Here is a 20,444-nt window from a genome sequence, read left to right as displayed (position 1 = left end):
AGGCACCAAATTCTAGAGGTGGGCAAGAGGATGTTAGTGGGAGGTTAGGAGTAGTGGGTTGAGTCTCAGGATCTAATTCTGCCCATTCCCATAACCAAGCCCTCGGGAGAACCCCTCACCCGCAGGGGGACAGCAGCCCCTGACTGCACGCCTGCCCATCCTGAGCGCCCACAGGGGAGGGGACATGGGGGGCACTGGGCAGTTCCTGAGTAGGAACATGAGGAAGGGGTAGAGCACAGCCCCGTGTTTTGGGGTACCACAACCTAATTTTGGGGACAGTTTTGGGTTTCCTTTTTGGACCCCAAGATTCCAAAGGTACCCTCTAAAGTAGGGCCGTGCTCACCTCCTCTGCCTCCCCAACAGCTGCTACGCAGGCCAGAAGACAGCAAGGCCCCCACGGCAAGGCAGGTGTGACCATCATGGTGACCTTTTAGATTCAGGTGACTGTCGTGTAGCCACAGCTAAATCAACAGTACCCTGGAAAGTGACTGCACACCCATTTCCTTTCAACCACCAGGCTCAGGGGATGGGATGGGCAACCACCTTCAGTCTAGAGTGAGACCTCAAGGTATACTATTCCTTAAAAGTTAAAGTTCCAGAGGCGGGGAATGAAGACCATTTGAAACACAAGCAGAAGGGCAGGTAGAACACTAGAAAGCTCGAAGAATGAACCTTGAGTTCCAGTGTTGCTCAGCAGGATCCTTGATGCTCTCAGGGCTGCAATCTTTGTTCTGAGTTCCTCTAGGGACCAGACTGGCAGCACGGTGGCAGAGGTCCAAGCCGGAAAAGCCTCTACTCCCAGGTGACACTGAGCTGGTTCCTTTCCCATTCTGAATGTGTGTGTTCTTCCTTACGTAATGCGAGGCTGGCAGACTTTGGGGAGGTCCCGGTGGAGAGCCCAGTCAGCCCTCTATCCTCTCAGGTCACAGGTTGGAGGTTCCACCATGGATCAGTGCCTTAGGTTCCATTCCCTGATCCTGGGAGCCATGAGGCCCTAGGTCGAGCTGAATTCGCACCTGGCACCTCTAGTCCCAGGTCCATCTGTGCCGGGACATGGGGCATGGCTGAGAAGAGAAGAAGCTGCAGACCCAAGGCAGCCAGAGGACCCCATCCTGCCCTTTACTTCAGGAACTGGGCCTATCCGGCTGAACTGCCCAGAGCTTGGGGTTTAAAGTAGCCAAGAAAGGTGGTGAGGACACAACCCAAATAGATTGATTCCCAAAGATCCAAGGCCATGTTACCCAAGTTAAATCTCTTTTAATATCTCAATACAAAGTCCTGATGCAAAAAGACAATGAGAAAACCCTGGGAAGTTGGGGGGAGGGATTTTGTAAATTCCACCCCCGAGCAGCTTTTCAGAGGCAGAGGGGGGCAGAGGAGCTCAGAAAAGCAGCAGTCCAAAGTGAGGAAGGGAGTGCACGGCTCCTGGGACCTGCCCCTTGTCCCCGCACTCCCAGCTGCGGCTCAACCTCCTTTGGAGGGGCTGCACCCTTTGGATATCTGCTCCTTTCTCTTGGTCCCTGGGATTCAACTAGCTCTGGCTTCAATCCCCTACAAAAATTCCTGAGATCTCGGGGACCCCAGCCAGCTCCTCCCCTGCAGTACCCCTTGGTGGGGAGGGGCTGGGGAGCCCGTGAGAGTTCATAGGAGCCTGGGTCAGGAGCACAGGGGAGCCTCTGAGTCCCCTGCCCGCTCCAAAAGCACACAAAGGGGAAGGCTGCCGTACAGCTTGGGGTCCGTGAGGGGCTGGAGCAGAAGTAGGAAGAGTCCCACACCCAGAGCATAGCAGGCCAGCAGGGGCCGCCTCTGCGGATGCTCCAGGGCAGCGCACACGGCGGGAAAGCCCATGTAATTGCAGAAGGAGTGGCAAAGAACCGGCCCAATCAGGTGTCCTGGGGAGGGGAGACAGAGCAGCTCTTGGAGCATCCCCACCCCCTCTCAGGGCCCTTTCAGGGCTAATCACCCACATTGCTGAAATAGGAGATGAATGACCGCCCACACACCACAGGGCCTCTGCTCCCTTCCACCTCTCAGACCTCACCAGACTGAAAGCCCTGGTTCTGCCTGTCTCAAAGACAACAGTGGAAGACACTTGTCACTCCTACCACAAACAGCATTCCCATTCTCCCACCCACTCCTGTGGGCCCGAGCCCCCGGGGCGGGGGGGGACCCGTGAGAGACTGAGGACCAACCTGTGCGGATGAAGAGGAAAGCAGTGTAGGCACCGAAGACAGCTGTGTAGGAGAACTGGAACGCTGGAGACGGGGAGGCCTCGAGTGACCACACCTGCATGCTCTTCTGCCCCAGCACTGCACACCCATCAGCCAGAGACACCCCCTTCCCCCCGAGGGCAGTGGCTGCCTGCCCCAGGACCTATGGCTGTCCTCTACACCCCAACTCCCATGGCCAGGGGCCCTTCCAGTACTACATCCCTCTGTTCCCAAGTCTTCCTCCAGAACGGCTCTCAGGGACACACCCAACCCAGGATTGCCCCAGGCAAGGTTTCTAGGACTCACCTGCAGACAAAAAGATGCTCCCCACGCTGCTTTGTCGGAAACGAAGCTGCTCAAAAATGTGGTGAAAATGGGCTGGGAGGAAGGCAAGAACTAGGTCTCATTCCTCTACAACTGCCTTAACAGGCTGTACCCTTGCTCCAAACCCCATTTCTGGCGCTCATGCTGGGAACATCTCAATAGGACTCGGTTAGACAAACTCACCAACTCCAAAAAAGAGTGGGCAGGTGAACACGGCAGGGCCCAGGCCCGTGCATGGTGCTAACATGGGCAGCATGCAGGCCCGGAATACCAGTTCTTCTGTCAGGGGTGCAATCACTTGGTTCCGCAGCCAACGCATGTCTGTGAGGCAGCGGGCCCAGGAGCGAGGGGCTAGAGAGGGGATCCAGAACGAAGAATTAGTGATTAGCTACTGAGCAGAGATCCTAGAGGCCCCCAGGGCCCCTCTCCCACAACCTCTCCCTGGCCAAACTCAGGTTAGGCATCAATACTCCTGAGAACAGAGAAGAGTCAAGTTTTGTTACCACACCAAGTATAAAACAATGTTTTAAGAGGACCGAAAGGAAAGGTATTAGTAACTGAGGCAGGATATCTTGATAGTAAATTCTGGAAACATCAAAATCAGAACTCAAGATCAGCTCTGATTTGAAGTAATCAAATGTTAGAGTAAGAACGGTCTTTAGTCCACACAAAGTACTGCTACAGCTTCCTAGGGACCTCCGTGAATGTCAGGAACCAACTCTGACAGGCCATCTGCTACATGTTAAGACAGGATATAGAGCGAACATCTCCATCTCATGTCCAAGTCCCACCAGGAGCCCACTTACTCCCTTCTTCCACTGAGCTGGGCTGCCTGTACCTACTTTTTTCCTTCAGCCCTAAGGACTCACCTAAGACAACCTTCAACCCATCTGTCAGATCACATGGGCAATCCATAGAGAGCTGCATCAGTGGGCCCAGGAAAAGGATCTGGAGACAGAAAAACGGGCGATCAAAGGAAAGGCTTAAGCCATAATCCACTGCCCTTGCTCAGAAAAGGCCTCATGAAACTTCAAGGCTCCTGGTCTCAGGATTTCCCACCCATCCATACCCGAGGACCAAGGGCCATCTCACAATTTCTGTTACCCTTCAGTCCAAAAATGGACACAATGAAGATTAAAAAAGGGGGGGGCATGGAAAAAAAAATCACGTTAATACCAAGAGAAGAAACAAGAGCACTCACCATGGTCAGCAGCAGGGGCAGCAGCGCTGCTGGGAAAATACCCTCCAACCTGAAGCCCATCAGGGTGAGCAGGGATGTGCCTGGCTGAGCCACAGGAAAGGAGGCATCAGTCTAGCTCTCTCTCCCCTAGAGACCCCAGAGATCCTCCCCCTGTTGCCCTCTGCCCCACCTCCTTCGCACCTGGATGCCTGTGAGTTCTCTCCAGAGTAGCACGCAGAGGGGCGAGAGACTGGACACCACCAAGACGCTAGTGAAGCGCCGCTTGATGACGGCAGGGTGGTCCCTACGAAGGGAGCAGTAAATTCTGGGGGCCCCCAGCCTCCTCTGGACCGCGCGGCCCCGCCCCCGGTTCTCCGAAGGTCCGCCCGCAGCCCCGCCTCGCGGAGGCGCGGGTTCCGCCCGCGCGCGCAGCCCCCGCACCTGGGTAGCTCGCTCTTCCAGACGTAGAGGCTGCCCACGTAGGAGCAGGCAAGACTGAGACAGGAGAACACTGACACCCAGCAGCAAAGCCCAGGGCCCGGACCGCCCAGAGCCGCCGACTCGGGCTGCCGCTCTGGCCGTGACACCGACAGCAGGCGCAGCCCATCCCCGCCCAGCGCCGCCATCGCGCCCGGACCCGCGGCGCGCACCAGTGACGTGATCCCGCCGGCGCTCGACCCGCGCCTGCCGGAAGTGCGGTGTGACGTCATCCGGCGGCGCGGGTGCCCCGCCCCTGACCCCCGCCCCCAACACAGAAGCAGAGGCGGCGCGCAGAGCAGGTTTATTGAACGACAGACAACATGCGGCGGTAACTGCTGGCGGGTAGGCGTGGAAGCGCAGGGGGTGGGTGGGGAGGCACCCGGCTTAGGGCTCAGGGCCAGGATTCAGCCACTCAGACAGATTGGAGACCTCCCGCTGCCAAAGCGAGTCCTGCGGGAGGAAAGGGAGCCCAGGGTGAGGACCCACCGACAGCGGCCGTCTCCACCTCCCGCTGAGCCTTCCCCTGCGCGACCCTCGCGGGTTACCTCCAGGTCGCCCCCGGGGCTCGCCCTGCTCCCGCTAGGCGTCAGGGAGGCCGCCGCGGGCTTCGTGCGGCACGCGGCGGCCTTTGACTGGCTCGGGCCCCTGGCAGGGTGGAAGGCCCGTGTCTCCTCCATGCCCTGCCGGAGCCTCTTGTTTTCCACTTGCCCGCTGGTCCCTAGGCGAAAACAAGCCCACTTACTTGTGCCCACGGCCCTGTGCTAGAAAGATCCTTGGGGAAGCAGAAGGGAAGGAACTGGTCCCATCTCTCTTAGCCCTCCCACCTCAAATTCTTTTCAGTCAGGTTTGGGCTGAGGCAGCAGAATTGTTTCAGTCCTCGCTTGGGGCTCAACGCGCACTCATTCACTGCACACAGATTTCTGGTGGAGTTTGCACTGTCCAGCTCCTCCCTCCCTGCTAAGCTGTGATCCCCTGCCTGAAAGCCAGCCTCACCTCTCCCTTCGTAGCTCACAGTACGTTGATCAGTGCCCATTGGCATTCTCCCTATATTAACTGATGGACTTGTGCAAATTTGAAGTGAGTTTTTATCCATAGTTCCTTCTGAGCAGGTCCTGGGAATGTAGCTCAATGAGCTGATGCTGGGTTACGCTCACAAATGCTAGGAGGAATGCAGAAGTGTGTCCAAAGCCCATGGATAGAACAGAAAAAGAAGTTGCTAACCATCCGTAGAGGTGAAGAAAGGTTTCCCTGAGCTGTCTGAGCTGGGTTTTAAAGGACGAAGAGAAATATGGGGAACCAGTATTTCTCCAACAAGGGAAAGGAAAGGAATTCCAGGTGAAAAGATGCAAATACCCAAGACATTAATTAGTATCCCACATAAAATGTGAAGTAGGGGGGGGGTCCCTAGGAGATGGATCTGAAAGGGTTAGTAGAAATCAGAGAAGACTAAAAAATGGATTTTTACCTGTAGAAAGTAGGCAGTGAAGAACTGTAATAAGCACTGGAGATGTATTGTTAATTTTGTATTTTAGATTTTTCTGTCAAAGTGTGGCTTAAAGTCAAATTAGAAATAGGAAGACCTTGGGACACCTTGGTGGTGCAATAGGTTAAGCATCCCACTCTCGGTTTCAGCTCGGGTTGTGATCTCAGGGTCATGAGATCGAGCCTCACGTGGGGTTCTGTGCTCAGCATGGAGTCTGCTTAAGACTCTCCCTCTCCCCTACCCCTGTGCATGCAGGCACACGCTCTCTCGCTTTCTCTCTCAAAAGAAAACACCACCACCAACAAAAAAACAATCACATGAAGACCTCAAGAGCCCCAGAGAGTGAAGGGAGTAGGAATGGATGGAGGCACCACCAGGTTAAGAAGTATATTTATGAGGCCAAATCATATCAACAGGCTTTGTTGTGAGACTAGGTGTGATACATGAGAATGAGCGGCATAGTGAATGAACCTCATTTCAGATGTGAAAAACTGGATGGGTTGTGGTGCTATTAATCTTGACAGAGAGGGGCGCCTGGTGGCTCAGTAGGTTGAGTGTCTGCCTTTGGCTCACGTCGTGATCCCAGGGTCCTGGGATCTAGTCCACATCGGGCTTCCTGCTTGGTGGGGATCTGCTTCTCCCTCTGCCCCTACCCCCTGCTTGTGCTCTCCCTTACTGTCTCTCAAATAAATAAATAAAATCTTAAAAACACAGAAGATCCTGACAGAGGTAGGACCATGGGATCTCCACATGGAGCTGTCTAGTTAGCAGATAAATCTTCCATCTGGCACTCAAGAAAGGCCTGAGCTTGTCATGCCAGCTGTAAAGTCCTGAGCCGAGAATCAAGGTTTGATGCCTGAGATGGAAGAAAGCAGCTAGGGAAGGAGTGCTATACAAGCACTTTTAAGGGAGTGGCCAAAGGAGGCTGCTTGAAGAGAAAGATCAGAGGGGGAGAATGAGGTGAGTCACAGTCTCATAGCACAGAATTCTGTAAATAGTTCAGGCACGGTAAAGATAAATGTACAATTTGGTACTTATGAAGTCTTCCCAAACAAGACCTTGCAGTGCAGAGGCCACAGAGAAAGCAAGTGCCCTGGGTTAGAATTAGAGAATGGGAGGAAGAAAGGGAGAGGGTACAGCTTGCTTTTTTGAGAACCCTGCCTCTGATGTGATGGAGAGAAAGAAGTTCAAGATCACGGGAAATTTCCTTTTTAAGTAGTGAGAGATTGCCCTGCTGAGGGGAGAGAACAGTGGAAAGACTAAAGGTGCAGAAGTGGTAGCTGATACAAGAAGGTCCTGAGAAAGCAGTAGGGCTGATGCCACCCCTGAGCCTGGCAGAGATGGGTCCCCTTTCTGATACAGTTTGGGCACTAAGTGTGAAGTAGGAGGCTAAGTCAGGAGGCAGAGGCTGGGTAGGTATTTTAAAGAATCAAATAGCCAGCGACGAGAAGGCCAGGAAGACAACACAAAGGACTGCTAGCTGAAGGCTACCCAGTGAAGAGATCGGGGATATATGGTGGCGTCAACCAACTTTCAGTGATCATCTTCAGCAGAACTGCCCATGTGGGGCATAGGATTGATGGTGACTAGAGCTGCAGCTGTGTAAAGCAGAGCAGCTCACCCAGTCTTCCAGGCTCCACCAGATTTATAAATACCTAGATTTTAAGGCTTATACTGCACAGAGGAGAAAGCATAGCCTAACATTCAGATTATCCACCCACAGAGCAGCCTCTGAGTCTGGACTGTCTCTTGTGAGATGGGACCGATGCTGCCCATGCCGGAGGAGACCAGGCTCCGAGTGGTCACTGTGGGAAAGTCTAGTATCCCTCTGGATCCACAGAAAGTGCTGAATAAAATGTTAATTTTTCCTTCTAAAAAAGAGTTCCTTTTTTTACTACTCTTCACTGCATAAATACTGAATTGTATCCATTCTTTTAAGTCTCCAAATCTAAATTTATATAAATAGATACTTTGTTTTACACAAGCCTTCACTGCAGCGTTCTTTTCAGTAGCAACAGCTCCCACCGCATTTAAAACAAGGTTCAACTGACAGACTCAGGAGCACCTCTTAGGCCTAAGTCTGGACAACACGCAGCATGTTGTAGTTGGTGACCCTGGAAAGAGGAATTTTACCAACAAAGTATAGGTACTAAAGTCAGTCCCCAAATTCCCTCAAGCCGAGGTGCTGTTATGACAGTGCATCCCTGCTGGTCTTGGCTCTCGGAGACAGACTGGACCCAGGCTACCTGGGTTTGAATTCTGGCTCTCCCATTTACTGCCTGTGTGACCTTCAGTAATTTTACTGACATATCTGTAAAATGAGAATAGTAACACTATCTCATAGGATTGTTTTGAGAATGAAGAGCATTTATGCATTTTAAAAGCTCAGAGTCGCCGTGCCTAGGTGTCTCAGCCAGTAGAGCATCTGACTCTTGATTTCGGCTCAGGTCATGATCTCAGGGTTGTGAGATCGAGCTGCATCGGGCTCTGCACTCAGCGTGGAGTCTGCTTGAGATTCTCTCTCTTCCTCTGTTCCTCTTCCCCTCCCCCCGTGCCTGCTTCCCCTTCTCCCCACCAAAATAAATCTTTTTTAAAAAATTAAAACCTCAGGGGGTGCCTGGGTGGCTCAGTGGGTTAAAGCCTCTGCCTTCGGCTCAGGTCATGATCTCAGGGTCGTGGGATCGAGCCCTGTATCGGGTTCTCTGCTCAGCAGGGGGCCTGCCCCCCCCCCGCCTGCCTCTCTGCCTATTTGTGATCTCTTGTCAAATTAATAAAATCTTTAAAAAAATTAAAACCTCAGACTAGTGCCTGCCACCTGCACTGTCAGGCCCAGATGCCAGTGGCTATGGTGATTTCCAGCCATACACATAACCCTTTGTCACTGCTGGATCTGAAGGCTGTGTGAGTGTTGGAGGGAGAGGGAGAAGACCAGTACAATCATATCACACAAAACTACCCCCATAGGATACATCAGGGCTGAGGTGGTATTCCACGCCCAGGAGTGATCTCCAGAGCCCCAAACAGAGCAGTAACTCAAACCAGGGAGAGCTTATCAGCACTAATGATGGAGAAAAGACACAAGGAATGAACTGGATTCAGGGCCCCGGCCCTCCATGTGCGACTGTCTTTAACTGCACAAACTTCATGAGGAGTTTCTAGTTCTGACATTTCAGCTTTGGGGAGGGAATGCCCCCTGCTGCCCCAGAACACCACTAGTGGTGGTGGGAGTCAACCAAATCCCAGGGTTTTGCTGTGGTGGAAGATGCAGATGCACTTGAATCCAAAGCTTCAAGTGAACATTTTTTACTCCTGAGCTTTGGTCCTGGGCTCACCTGAAAAGCTGACACCGTACCTGCAAGGAGTTCCAGGCTGTTCTCATGTGCGTCCTTTGTGTTCTCCACATTTTCCTCTGGGAGCAGCTGCTTTAAAAATCGGAAGTACTAAGTGAGTTTTGTAGGAACTTGAAAAAGCCCCAATGAGGTAAGTCTGCCTGGTGGCTTTGTTGACCTCACAGGGCTGTCTTCCCTCACCTGGAACTCCCTCTTCCTTCTTCCTGGCTCCTGTGAGTCTCCCTACCCAGCTCCAATCAAGGCTTCCTTCTAGAGTCTGAGCCTTTGCAGCTCATTCCAGGCACCCCGGGCATTTCCTTCCTCCTCTGAATTCTGGACACTCGCTCACCATCTGTCCCACTCCTTGGGCTCTGAAGATGCACTGCCTGCCCTTGTTTTATTATTTTTGTGTGTGTGTTTTCCACATTATTTTTTTAAAAGATTTTATTTATTTAGGTATGTAGAGAGTGCACACAAGTGGGGGAGGTGTAGAGTGAGAGAGCGAGCGAGCCCGGAACCGGGTTCAGTCTCATGACCCTGAGATCATGACCTGAGCCAGAATCAAGAGTCAAAAGCTTAACTGACTGAGCCACCCAGGTGCCCCATTTCCGCGCTTTAAACTCCTTGAAAGGTAAGGCTCATTGTGCCCGTGTCCCTTTACAGCCAGCATAGAGTACCTTGCACAGGTAAGTGCTCAACATGCAACTGACTGGGGTCAAACCTGGAAAGCCACAGGGCACATTCTGTGGTCCTCTATAGCCTTTCAGAGCCTTGCCACACTTGGTTCGATTTGGACAGAGAAAAGTTCTTACTAAGATCAGCCCAATTCTCCTAGCTTCTTGTCTTTCAAGAATACAAGTACATAAAAACAGACTTCCTGTTCATCAAAGTTAAAAACTTTGTGCTTCAAAGGGTGCTATAAAGTGAAAGCTCACAAGAATGGGAGAAAATATTCATAATTCACATCTGATAAGGGTGTTGTATCCAGAATAAAGAACACTTATAATTCAACAATAAAATAACAGCCCAATTAAAAATGGGTTTGGGGCACTTGCGTGGCTCAGTTGGTTAAGCATATGCCTTAGGCTCAGTTCATGATCCCAGGGTCCTGGGAGCAAACCCCACCTTGCATGAGGCTCTGTGCTCAACGGAGAGCCTCTCCCTCTGCCTGCCACTCTACTTGTGTGCTTTCTCTCTCTCCTGGTGTCAAATAAGTAAATTTTTTTTTTTTTAATGAGTTTGATAGGGATGCCTGGGTAGCTCAGTCGGTTGAGTGGCTACCTTCGGCTCAGGTCATGATCCCAGAGTCCTGGGATCGAGTCCCAAATCGGGCTCCTTGCTCCATGGGGAGCTTGCTTCTCCCTCTGCCTGCCACTCTGCCTGCCTGTGCTCTATCTCCTTGACAAATAAATAAATAAAATCTTTTAAAAAAATGAGTTTGATAGATTTGGAGACCCTTCTCCAAAGAAGAGATACAAATGCCCAACAAACCCATGAAAAGATGCTCAACATCATTATCCATTAGAGAAATGCAAATCAAAACCACTATGAGATACTTTACACCCAGCAGGATGGTAGTAGTAACAACAACAACAACAGTAGTAACAGGCAACACCAGGAGGATGTGGAAAAACTGGACCGTTACACACTGCTGGTGGAAAAGTAAAATGGCCAGTTTGGAAAATAGTTTGAAAGTTCATCAAAAAGTTAAACATAGTGGGGCGCCTGGCTGGTTCAGTCAGAAAAGCATGTGACTCTTAATCTCAGGGTTGTGAGTTTGAGCCCCACGTTGGGTGCAGAGATTACTTAAAAGTAAAATCTTTAAAAAAGAAAAAAAGTTAAACATAGGGTTATCTACAACCCAGCAATTCTACTACGAGATATATAACCAAGAGTATTGCCAACATATGTCCACCTGTAAATGTTCCCAGGGTTATACATAATCACCAAAAGTGCAAATAACACAAATACTCATCAACTGATGAATGGATAGAAAAAATGTGGTATATCCATACAAAAGGATATTATTCAACCATAAAAAGGAAACACTGTCACATGTTAAAATATGGATGAATCTTAAAAACATTATGCTTAGTGAAAGAAGCCAAACACAAAAGACTACTTATTTTGTGATCCATTTACATGAAATATCCAGTATGGGCACATCAATGGAGACAATAGACTAGTGGTTGCCAGAGGTTGGGAGGAGGGGGAATTGGGACTGACTACAAATAGGTACAGGGTTTCTTTTTGGCATGATGGAGATATTGTAGAATTTAGTGGTGACTGTTGCACAACACAGTGAATATATTTTTTAAATGGTAGATTTTATGGTATGTGAGTTGTAACTCAATAAAAAAAATACTCTTATCATGTATTATTTACTAAAACTTCTAAGTACTTTCCAAGGAACACAGAAGGGTAAAGATGGCTCTGATGATGTGAAAAAAAGAAACAGCACTAAAACAATTTCCACTTTTTAAAAAATTCTTTGAGAGAAAGCTTATTCTTTTATTTCATTGTTGTCTGGAAAATCTCATGTAATAGACAAAACCTTTCTCCTATCCTAAAACTAGTATCACCAAGGAAATACCCACACTCAATATAGAGCCCTCAGCCTTAGAGGAACCTTGCACATTCTTCATTCATCATCAGTTCCCCCAAATGAGACAGCCGAATCTCTGGGATATACCTCCTTGGATTTAACACCGAGACATTTGATTCTGGTCTTACCCCACCCCCCTCCTGGAAGACAATAACTTTCCTAACAACTACTTCCCTGTTATTGTTCCTGTTTATTAGGGACTTATGTTCTCAGCTGCTACACACATCTTTGACACTAGCCCTGGAGACCCTTGTTCCTTCATGGCCCACTGTCGTATGTTCCAACACCCAACTTATAAATCACTCTGGCATGGGCTTCTCTTAAATATATTCTATAAAACTCTAAACACATATTCTCTCATTTCTTCTACTTCTCCATAAACTATGTAACAGATTGTCTTATTCTATATTACTGAAGAGTTCAGCTTTTCTACTTTATCTGTTTAAAAGTGGAAACTGAGGGATTGGTCCAGAGGTAAAAGAATTTGACTTATCATCATTGATCTTGTAGTTTTTAGCTGGAGCCACTGGGTGCCAGTCTTGTGCCACTAACAAGTTATTTATCACTAAAAGGACATCACCAGAAGGAAAACAGTAATGATCTTGAGTGCAGAAGCAGAGGATCTGCTCACGAGTGCCTCTGATCACTCATCTTCCCTGGGCTATATGGTGTGGAACACTCCAGTACCAGTCCTATATGGTAACAACGTTACTAGGCTTTGAAACTAGGAGACCTCAGTGCAAAGCCTAGCCTTGACATTTGCTATGTCATCCCGAGCAAATTAGGAAAGTTCTCTAACCAGTTTCTTCATCTATAAAATGGGAAAACTACAACCTATTTTGTAGGGTCTTTTTGATATTAAAGTGGAAATCTTGACACAGATTAAGAATTCAATGAATATTCCTTCCTTCCAAGACCTAGAACTACTGGGTAAGACCTTGAGTTCACTAGCCATCTGCCAAATTAATTGGGCTATGAATGGCCCTGAGGCTATGAACCATCACTATGGTAACAGAATGGGGCAAAAGAGGTCAGATAATTTCCTTTTGAGATATCAATGGGATATCAGAGAGGCCCAAACAAAAGGTCTTCACAGGACGAAACACTTCTAGATCCTACCCATGTATCTTTGGTCCTATGAAAATGGCACATGCTTATCCCTAGAAATCTGAAGGAGTGGATGGCTATAGTGAATGGAACGGTGGCTCCCAAAAACGTATGTCCCAAGTCTTAACCCCCAGAACCTGTAAATGTGACCTTATTTGGGAAAAAAGGTGTTTTTAAAAGTAATTAACGATCTCAAGATCATGATGCATTTCGAGTAGGCCAAAAATCCAATAACAGGTCTTTTTTATAAAAGAGGCAGAGGGAAATTGGAGAGACATAGGAAAAAGGCCCTGTGTTGAAGATGGAGGCAGAGACTGGAATGTTGTAGATACAAGGCAAGGAGCACTGAGAGCCAACAGAAGCTGGTAGGGGAATGGAAGGATTCTTAGAGCCTTTAGAGGGAGCATGGTTTCCTACAACCTTGATTTGAGACTTCTTCTTCTTCTTCTTCTTCTTCTTCTTTTTTTTTTTAATAGGTTCCATGCTGGACTTGAGATCAAGACCTGAGGTAAGATCAAAGATTCCAAAGCCTAACTAACTTAGCCACCCATGTGCCCCTGATTTCAGACTTCTGGACTCCAGAACCGTGAGATAATAAATTTTGGTGTTTTTAAACCATTAAGTTTGTGGAAATTAGTTTGTTCAACTTTGTGGGCATCAGCTTTCCAAGTTGGAGTGAAACCAGCGAGAGTACTTGCAGTGAACTAGCTGAAGGGAATGGCAGATTGATTCCGAGGAACAGGCTTCCTAGAAGGTACAGAAAAGTTGTGGTGAAAGGAGCATTCATAGGGATTTCACTCCCATCCTCGAGCCTTTCTAACTACAAAGCAGAGGAGGATAAGCCAGTTGATGAGATGCTGTGATCTTGGGTGTGATCCTAGGCACCTAAACACTCCCATCCAAATCAGGCAAACTAAAGTAGAAGAGGGAGAGAAGCAGTAGAAGTGCAAAGGGGCCTATTATTTTGTCAAAAATATCTGTAATTTTGTATAGCAACTTTATTGAAATATAACTTACACACTTATAATAAGCTGCATTTATATAAAATGTACAATGAGGTAAGTTTGGGCATACATACATATTTGGGCATATATACATACTTTTTGATCATCCCAATCAAGGTAATGAATACATCCATTATCCTCAAAAGTATCCTCTGACCTTCATAATCATTCCCTTAAGCTCGTATACCTCCTATCTTTAAGCAACCACTAATCTGTAGGTAAAGATTAGTTGGCATTCTGAAAAAAAATTTATTTTTAGATTTGCTTATGACAGAGAGGGATAGCAAGTGAGGGAACACAAACACAGGGGAGCCGGAGAGGGAGAAGCAGTCTCCCCGCTGAGCAGGGAGCCTGATATGGGGCTCCATCCCAGGACGCTGGGATCATGACCTGAGCCGAAGGCAGACACTTAACGCCTGAGCCACCCAGGCACACTGAAGAATTTTATATAAATGCAATCAAATAGTATGTACTCTTGTATTTCAGGGATGCCCCCCTCCCCAGCTGCTATTACACCTGATCCAGTATTTCAAGGGTTTTCATTTAGCATGGCTATTTAGAGATTCACTCATGCTACTGTGTATACCAACAGGTCATTCCTTTCTTTGCCGAGTAGTATTCCATTGAATGAACCATTTATTTCCACTTATCTACTGACACTGGGTTGCTTCCAGTTTGGGGGTATATGACAGAGGTGCCATGAACATTAGTATGTAAATTTTTGTGTGGACATACATGTTTTCATTTCTCTTGGGTTAATACTTAAGAGTAGAATGGCTGGATCTTATGTATATACTTAACTTTTTAAGAAGCTGCCAAACTGTTCTCCAGAGTGATTGTACAACTTTTTCTTCCTACAAACAGGGTGCAAGAGTTCCAGTTCCTCCATATCCTTGCCAATACCTGGTACAGTCAGTCTCTTTATAGCAAGTAGGTGTGAAATTATGCTTCTGACTTGCATTTTCCCTAATGACTAATGTTAAGCATCTTTCTTCTTTTGTATCTTTTGTGAAATGTGTGTTCAAATCTTGTGCCCATTTAAAAAACTGAGTTGTTTTCTTATGCTTAAGTTTTGAGAGTTTTAAAATATTCTCAATATTAAGGTAAGGTTTTTAACTAAAAATCTAGTCTCTTTAATAGACATAGGTGTAACAGACCAGGTATATAGAGCTATTGCTTTTGGTTTTTTTTAAGATTTTATGTATTTGAGAGAGAGAGACCATGTGCATGAGCAGGGAGAAGGACAGAGTGGGAGGGGGAGGGGGAGGGGCAGAGGGAGAGGGAGAAGCCAAATCTCTACTGAGCAGGGAGCCCAATAAGGGGCTCCACTCCAGGACCCTGGGATCATGACCTCAGCTGAAGGCACTTGCCTAACCGATTGAGCCACCTAGTTGCCCCTACAGCTGTTTCTTCTTGAGTGAACTTTAGTAATTTCTGTCCTTCAAGGAATTTGTCCATTTGATCTAAGTTGTCAAATTTACTGATACAGTGTTTAAAATTTAACATGATAACATTCAACATTGCTCATAATAACTCCTGATAATCCTTTTAATATCTGAGATGTCACTTCTCTAATTTCTAATAGTAGAAATTTGTGTCTTCTGTGGTATAAAAATATAATGGAATACTATGCAGCCATCAAAAGAAATGAAATCTTGCCATTTGCAACGATGTGGATGGAACTAGATGGTATTACGCTGAGCAAAATAAGTCAATCAGAGAAAGACAGTTATCATATGATCTCTCTGATATGAGGAATTTGAGAGACAGGGCAGGGGGTTGTGGGGGGTAGGAAAGGAAAAAATGAAACAAAATGGGATCGGGAGGGAGACAAACCATGAGAGACTCTTAATCTTACGAAATAAACTGGGGGTTGCTGGGGGGTGGGGAGTTAGGGATAGGGTAGCTGGGTTATGGACATTGGGGAGGGTATGTGCTATGGTGAGTGCTGTGAAATGTCTAAGCCTGATGATTCACAGACCTGTAACCCTGAGGCAAATAATACATTATATGTTAATTTTTTAAAAGATATGAAAAAAAAAAGAAATTTGTATCTTCTTTTATCCTGATTAGTCTGGTTAAATGTTTGTCAATTTTATTAATATTCTCAATAAACCACCTTTAAATCCTCATTGATTTTTCCCTACTGTTTTTCTGTTTTCTATTTTACTGACCTCCACTCTGACTTTATTATTTAATTTCTTCTGTTTGTGTGTCATTTGCTCTTCTTGTTCTAGTTTAAGTTGGAAGCTAAGACCATTGATTTGGGAACTTTTCCTTTTCTAACACAGGCATTTTTCTCTCTAAGTATTGCTTTAGAGAGAGCTCACAGATTTTGATCATTTGCATTTCCATTTAAATTAAAATATTTTTCTACTTTCTCTTTTGATTTTATGTTTGATGCATGAGTTATTTATAAGTGTGTCATTTAATTTCCAAATATTTGAAATTTTCTAGATATCATTCTGTCACTGATTCTACTTAAATCCAACTGTGGTCAAAAACATACTTTATATGACTTGAGTTCTTTTAAGTTTATTGAGATGTATTTGATGGCTCAGAATATGGTTTACCTTGTTAAATGTCCCTTTTGTACTTGAGAAAAATATTCTGCTGTGGTTGGGCAGGACGTTTTATGAATATAAGTTAGGTGAAGTTAATTCATAGTGTTACTTAGGACTTCCACTTTTCCACTTCCACTTTCCACTTTCTGTCTACTTTATCAATTATTAATAGAAGTATGTAGAAATTTCCAAATACAATTGTGAATTTGTGGGGCGCCTGGGTGGCTCAGTGGTTTAAGCCTCTGCCTTCAGCTCAGGTCATGATCTCAGGGTCCTGGATCGGGCCCCGCATTGGGCTCTCTGCTCTGCAGGGAGTCTGCTTCCCCCTCTCTCTGCCTGCCTCTTGGCCTACTTGTGGTCTCTGTGTCAAATAAATAAATAAAATTTTTAAAAAATTGTGAATTTGTCTATTTCTTCTTACAATTCTATCAGTTTTCTTCATTTATTTTAAAGTTCTCTCAAAAGTTTCATGAGGAGTGCCTGGGTGGCTCAGTGGGTTAAGCCTCTGCCTTGGACCCAGGTCATGATCTCAGGGTCTTGGGATCAAGCCCCACATCGGGCTCTCTGCTGAGCGGGGAGCCTGCTTCTCCCTCTTTCTCCGCCTGCCTCTCTACTTGTGATCTCTCTCTCTCTCTCTCTGTCAAATAAATATCTTTAAAAAAAAGTTTCATGAACGTTTGGGGCTATTATCTCCATTACACTGTATACACTGTATTGTATTCATCATTATGAAATGACCCTCTTTATCCCTAGTAATATTGTTTGCTCTGAAATCTACTTTATAGCCTTTTCTATGGTTTTTTAAAAAAGATTTTATATATTTATATGACAGAGATCACAAGTAGGCAGAAAAGCAGGCAGAGAGAGAGAGAGAAGAAGAAGCAGGCTTCCCACTGAGCAGAGAGCCCAATGCGGGGCTCGATCCCAGGACCCTGAGATCATGACCTGAGCTAAAGGCAGAGGCTTTAACCCACTGAGCCACCCAGATGCCCCTCAATGCTTTTTAAAAAAGATTTTATTTTTAAGTAATCTCCACACCCAACTTGGGACTCAGATTTACAATCCTGAGATCAAGAGTTGCGTGCTCTACCAGCTGAGCCAGCCAGGTGCCCCTCTTCAGTGCTCTTTTTATCAGTGATAGACTATGGTATATATCTTAAGCATGGCATATCTTTTTTATCCTTTTACATGTTTAATCTACTTCTGTATTTTAAAGTGGGATTCTTATAGGCAGCATATTGTTCTCTTTATTTAATCTAACAGTCTCGATCTTTTAATGTAAATAGTTGTAAAGACCACATTTAATATAATAATTGATATGGCTGAGTTTAAATATATCTTCTTGCTAACTGCTATTTGTCTCATCTGTACTTTGTTTTCTTTTCTTCTTCTTCCTCTTTCTCTGCCCTCTTTTTGATTATTTTTTAAAAAGGGACTTTACTTTTTAGAGCAGTTTTAAGTTTATAGCAAAACTGAGGAAAAGGTACAGAGATTCCTCATATGCCCTCTGCCCCATATATGTATAGCCTCTTCCATTATAAACATCCTCCATCAGACTGGTACATTTGTTACAAATGATAAACCTACATTGACACATCATTGTCATTCAAAGTCCATAGTTTACATGAGGGTTTACCCCTAGTGTTGTACATTCCATGGCTCTGGACCAATGTATCACTTGTACCCACCATTACGGAATCATACAGAGTAGTTTCACTGCCCTAAAGTCCTCTGTGTTTTGTATATTAATTCCTCCTTTTCCTTTAACCCTTGGAAATCACTGATCTCTTTACTGTCTCCATAGTTTTGGCTTTTCCAGAATGTTCTGCTTTTTCATACTGACTTCTTTCATTTAATAATATACCTTTAGGGGGTGCCTGGGTGGCTCAGCTGGTTAAGCTACTGCCTTCGGCTCAGGTCCTGATCCTGGAGTTCTGGAATGGAGTCCTGCATCAGGCTCCCTGCTTGGTAGGGAGTCTGCTTCTCCCTCTGACCCTGCCCCTTCTCATCTTCTCTCTCTTTCTCTCTCTCTCAAATAAATGAATAAAATCTTTTAAAATATATATACCTTTAGGCTTCCTCCATGTGTTTTCATGGCTTTATGGCTCATTTCTTCGTAGTGTAAAATAATATTCCATTGTCTGGATATGCCAGTGTATTTAACCATTCACCTGCTGAAGGACATCTTAGTTGCCGCCAAGTTTTAGCAATTATTAAGAAAGCTGCTATAAACATCCATGTGCAGGTTTCTGTGTGAACCTAAGTTTTAACTCATTTGAATAAATACCAAGAAGCATGATTATTGGATCACATGGTAAAGAATGTATTTAGTTTTTTAAGAAATTACCAAATTGCTTTCCAGAGTAGTTGTATCATCTTGCATTCTCACCAGCAATGAATGAGAGTTCCTATTGTTTCACATCCTTGCCGGCATTTGGTGCTGTGTTCTGGATTTTGGCTATCGTAATAGGTATGTAGGGATATCTCATTGTTTTAATTTGCATTTCCCTGATGACATATGATGTGGGGCATCTTTTCATGTGCTTATTTGCCATCTTAAGTCTTCTTTGGTGAGGTGTCTGTTAAGGTCTTTGGCCTGTTTTTTTTTTTTTTTTTTTTTTTTGGTGAGTTTTAAAAGTTCTTTGTATATTTTGGATAATAGTCTCTTAATCATATGTGTCTTTTCCAATTATTTTCTCCCAGTCTGTGGCTTATCTTTTCATTCTCTGGAAGGCTGAATATGTTTTATGACTCCGTTTTATCTCCTTTCTTGGTTTAATAGCTGCAACTCCTTGTTGTATTATTCTGATGGTTCCTTTCATCTTAACTTACCAGTCTACCTTCAAGTAATATTATGCCACTCTGCATACAGTACAAGTCTTTACAACAGTATATTTCCATTTTTCTCCTCCTGGTTTTTGTGCTGTTGTCATATACTTTACTTCACCATAGGTTATAAATCTTACAATACGTTATTGCTATTTTTTTAAAAAGATTTTTTTTTATTTATTTGACAGAGAGAGATCACAAGTAGGCAGAGAGGCAGGCAGAGAGAGAGGGGGAAGCAGGCTTCCCGCTGAGCAGAGAGCCCAATGCGGGGCTGGATCCCAGGACCCTGGGATCATGACCTGAGCCATAGGCAGAGGCTTAACCCACTGAGCCACCCGGGCGCTTCCATTATTGATATTTTTGCTTTAAAAAGTTAATTATGTTTTAAAGAGATTAGGTAATGAGAAAAAAAGTCTTTATATTTATCCTCGTAGTCACCATTTTCAGTACTCTTCATTCCTTCATGTAGATTCAGGTTTCTAGCTGGTATCACCTTTCTCCTACTTGAAGGACTTCCTTTACATTTCTCATCTGCTGATAATGAATTCTTTCAACTCTTGTATGTCAGAAAAGGTCCTTACTTCATCTTCTTTTTTTCTTAAAGATTTAATTTTTGTTAGGTAAATAATCCTAGGTTGAAGGTTTTTTCTCCAGTACTGTAAAGATGTTGCTCCATTTTCTTCTAGCTTACACTGTTTCTGATGAGAAATTTTCTGTAATCCTTATCTTTGTTTCCTTGTAAATAAGTTTTCCTCACACATTTGTTTTTTAGGTTTTCTCTTCACCACTGGTTTTAACCTATTTAATTATGTTATGTCTTGGTGTAGTTTTGTTTTGTGGGCTTGGTGTTTAAGATTCTTAGATCTACTAGATTTATAGATTCTATCAATTTGGAAAATTTTCAGCCATTATTCCCTCAAATATATTTTCTGCCCCATTTCTTCTTCAGATTCCCCAATATTTAGGCTATGTGAAGCTGTCCCATAACTCACAGATATTCTATGTTTTATTATTATTATTTATAAAGAAATCTTATCCTTTTAATTAATCTTTTTTAAGGAGAGCATGCACATATGTGAGCAGGGGTGGGGTTAGTGGAGTGGGGAAAAGTGGGAGGGGAGAGGGAATCTTTTTTTTTTTTAACAGATTAAGCTATTTTATTTATTTATTTATTTATTTATTTATTTATTTATTTATTTATATTATGTTCAGTTAGCCAACATATAGTACATCATTAGTTTGAGAGGGAGAGAATCTTAACCAGACTCCATGCTGAGCATGGACCCCAATGCAGGGCTCAATCTCATGATCTTGACATCACAACCTGAG

General features: G+C 45.2%; 2 protein-coding genes across 9 annotated transcripts in view; both read right to left on the bottom strand.

Moving 5' to 3' along the window:
• Positions 1-1,438: 1,438 nt before the first annotated feature.
• On the bottom strand, positions 1,439-4,374 carry RCE1 (Ras converting CAAX endopeptidase 1). 7 transcript variants are annotated; one of them, XM_032879583.1, is made up of 8 exons: positions 4,156-4,374; positions 3,916-4,018; positions 3,736-3,819; positions 3,404-3,482; positions 2,718-2,885; positions 2,517-2,562; positions 2,193-2,309; positions 1,439-1,892 (listed from the first exon to the last, which is right to left on the bottom strand). In XM_032879583.1, the coding sequence occupies exons 1-8, from the start codon at positions 4,338-4,340 to the stop codon at positions 1,544-1,546; spliced, it is 1,131 nt and encodes a 376-aa protein (XP_032735474.1). In that variant the 5' UTR covers positions 4,341-4,374; the 3' UTR covers positions 1,439-1,543. The 7 variants fall into 7 exon arrangements, with proteins under 7 accessions (XP_032735474.1, XP_032735475.1, XP_032735477.1 ...); XM_032879584.1 differs by having other exon boundaries at positions 2,193-2,255; XM_032879585.1 differs by having other exon boundaries at positions 1,541-1,892; positions 2,517-2,588.
• A 185-nt stretch (positions 4,375-4,559) lies between these two features.
• Positions 4,560-20,444, bottom strand: part of CUNH11orf80 (chromosome unknown C11orf80 homolog) — a 130,739-nt gene continuing 114,854 nt past the window's right edge. For both annotated transcript variants that reach the window (XM_032879582.1, XM_032879581.1), the window contains exons 14-16: positions 9,030-9,099; positions 4,740-4,912; positions 4,560-4,644 (exon numbers count right to left, since the gene is read on the bottom strand). In XM_032879582.1, coding sequence (XP_032735473.1) covers positions 4,579-4,644; positions 4,740-4,912; positions 9,030-9,099 — 309 coding nt within the window. In that variant the 3' untranslated portion in view covers positions 4,560-4,578. The remainder of the gene's footprint in view (positions 4,645-4,739; positions 4,913-9,029; positions 9,100-20,444) is intronic.

This window comes from Lontra canadensis, unplaced genomic scaffold (assembly GCF_010015895.1).
Source record: "Lontra canadensis isolate GAN:19392208 unplaced genomic scaffold, GSC_riverotter_1.0 scaffold66, whole genome shotgun sequence".
NCBI classification, from domain to species: Eukaryota; Metazoa; Chordata; class Mammalia; order Carnivora; family Mustelidae; genus Lontra; species Lontra canadensis.
This window is presented reverse-complemented; position numbering and strand designations above follow the sequence as displayed.

Bases quoted from the DNA above. Each gene is read 5' to 3' on its own strand.
- RCE1 (XM_032879583.1), bottom strand. From the start codon at position 4,340: ATGGCGGCGCTGGGCGGGGATGGGCTGCGCCTGCTGTCGGTGTCACGG. The intron at 3,820-3,915 runs GTGCGAAGGAGG...CCTGTGGCTCAG, and splicing joins GAGAACTCACAGGCATCCAG to CCAGGCACATCCCTGCTCAC. The intron at 3,483-3,735 runs GTGAGTGCTCTT...TTCTGTCTCCAG, and splicing joins TGCCCCTGCTGCTGACCATG to ATCCTTTTCCTGGGCCCACT.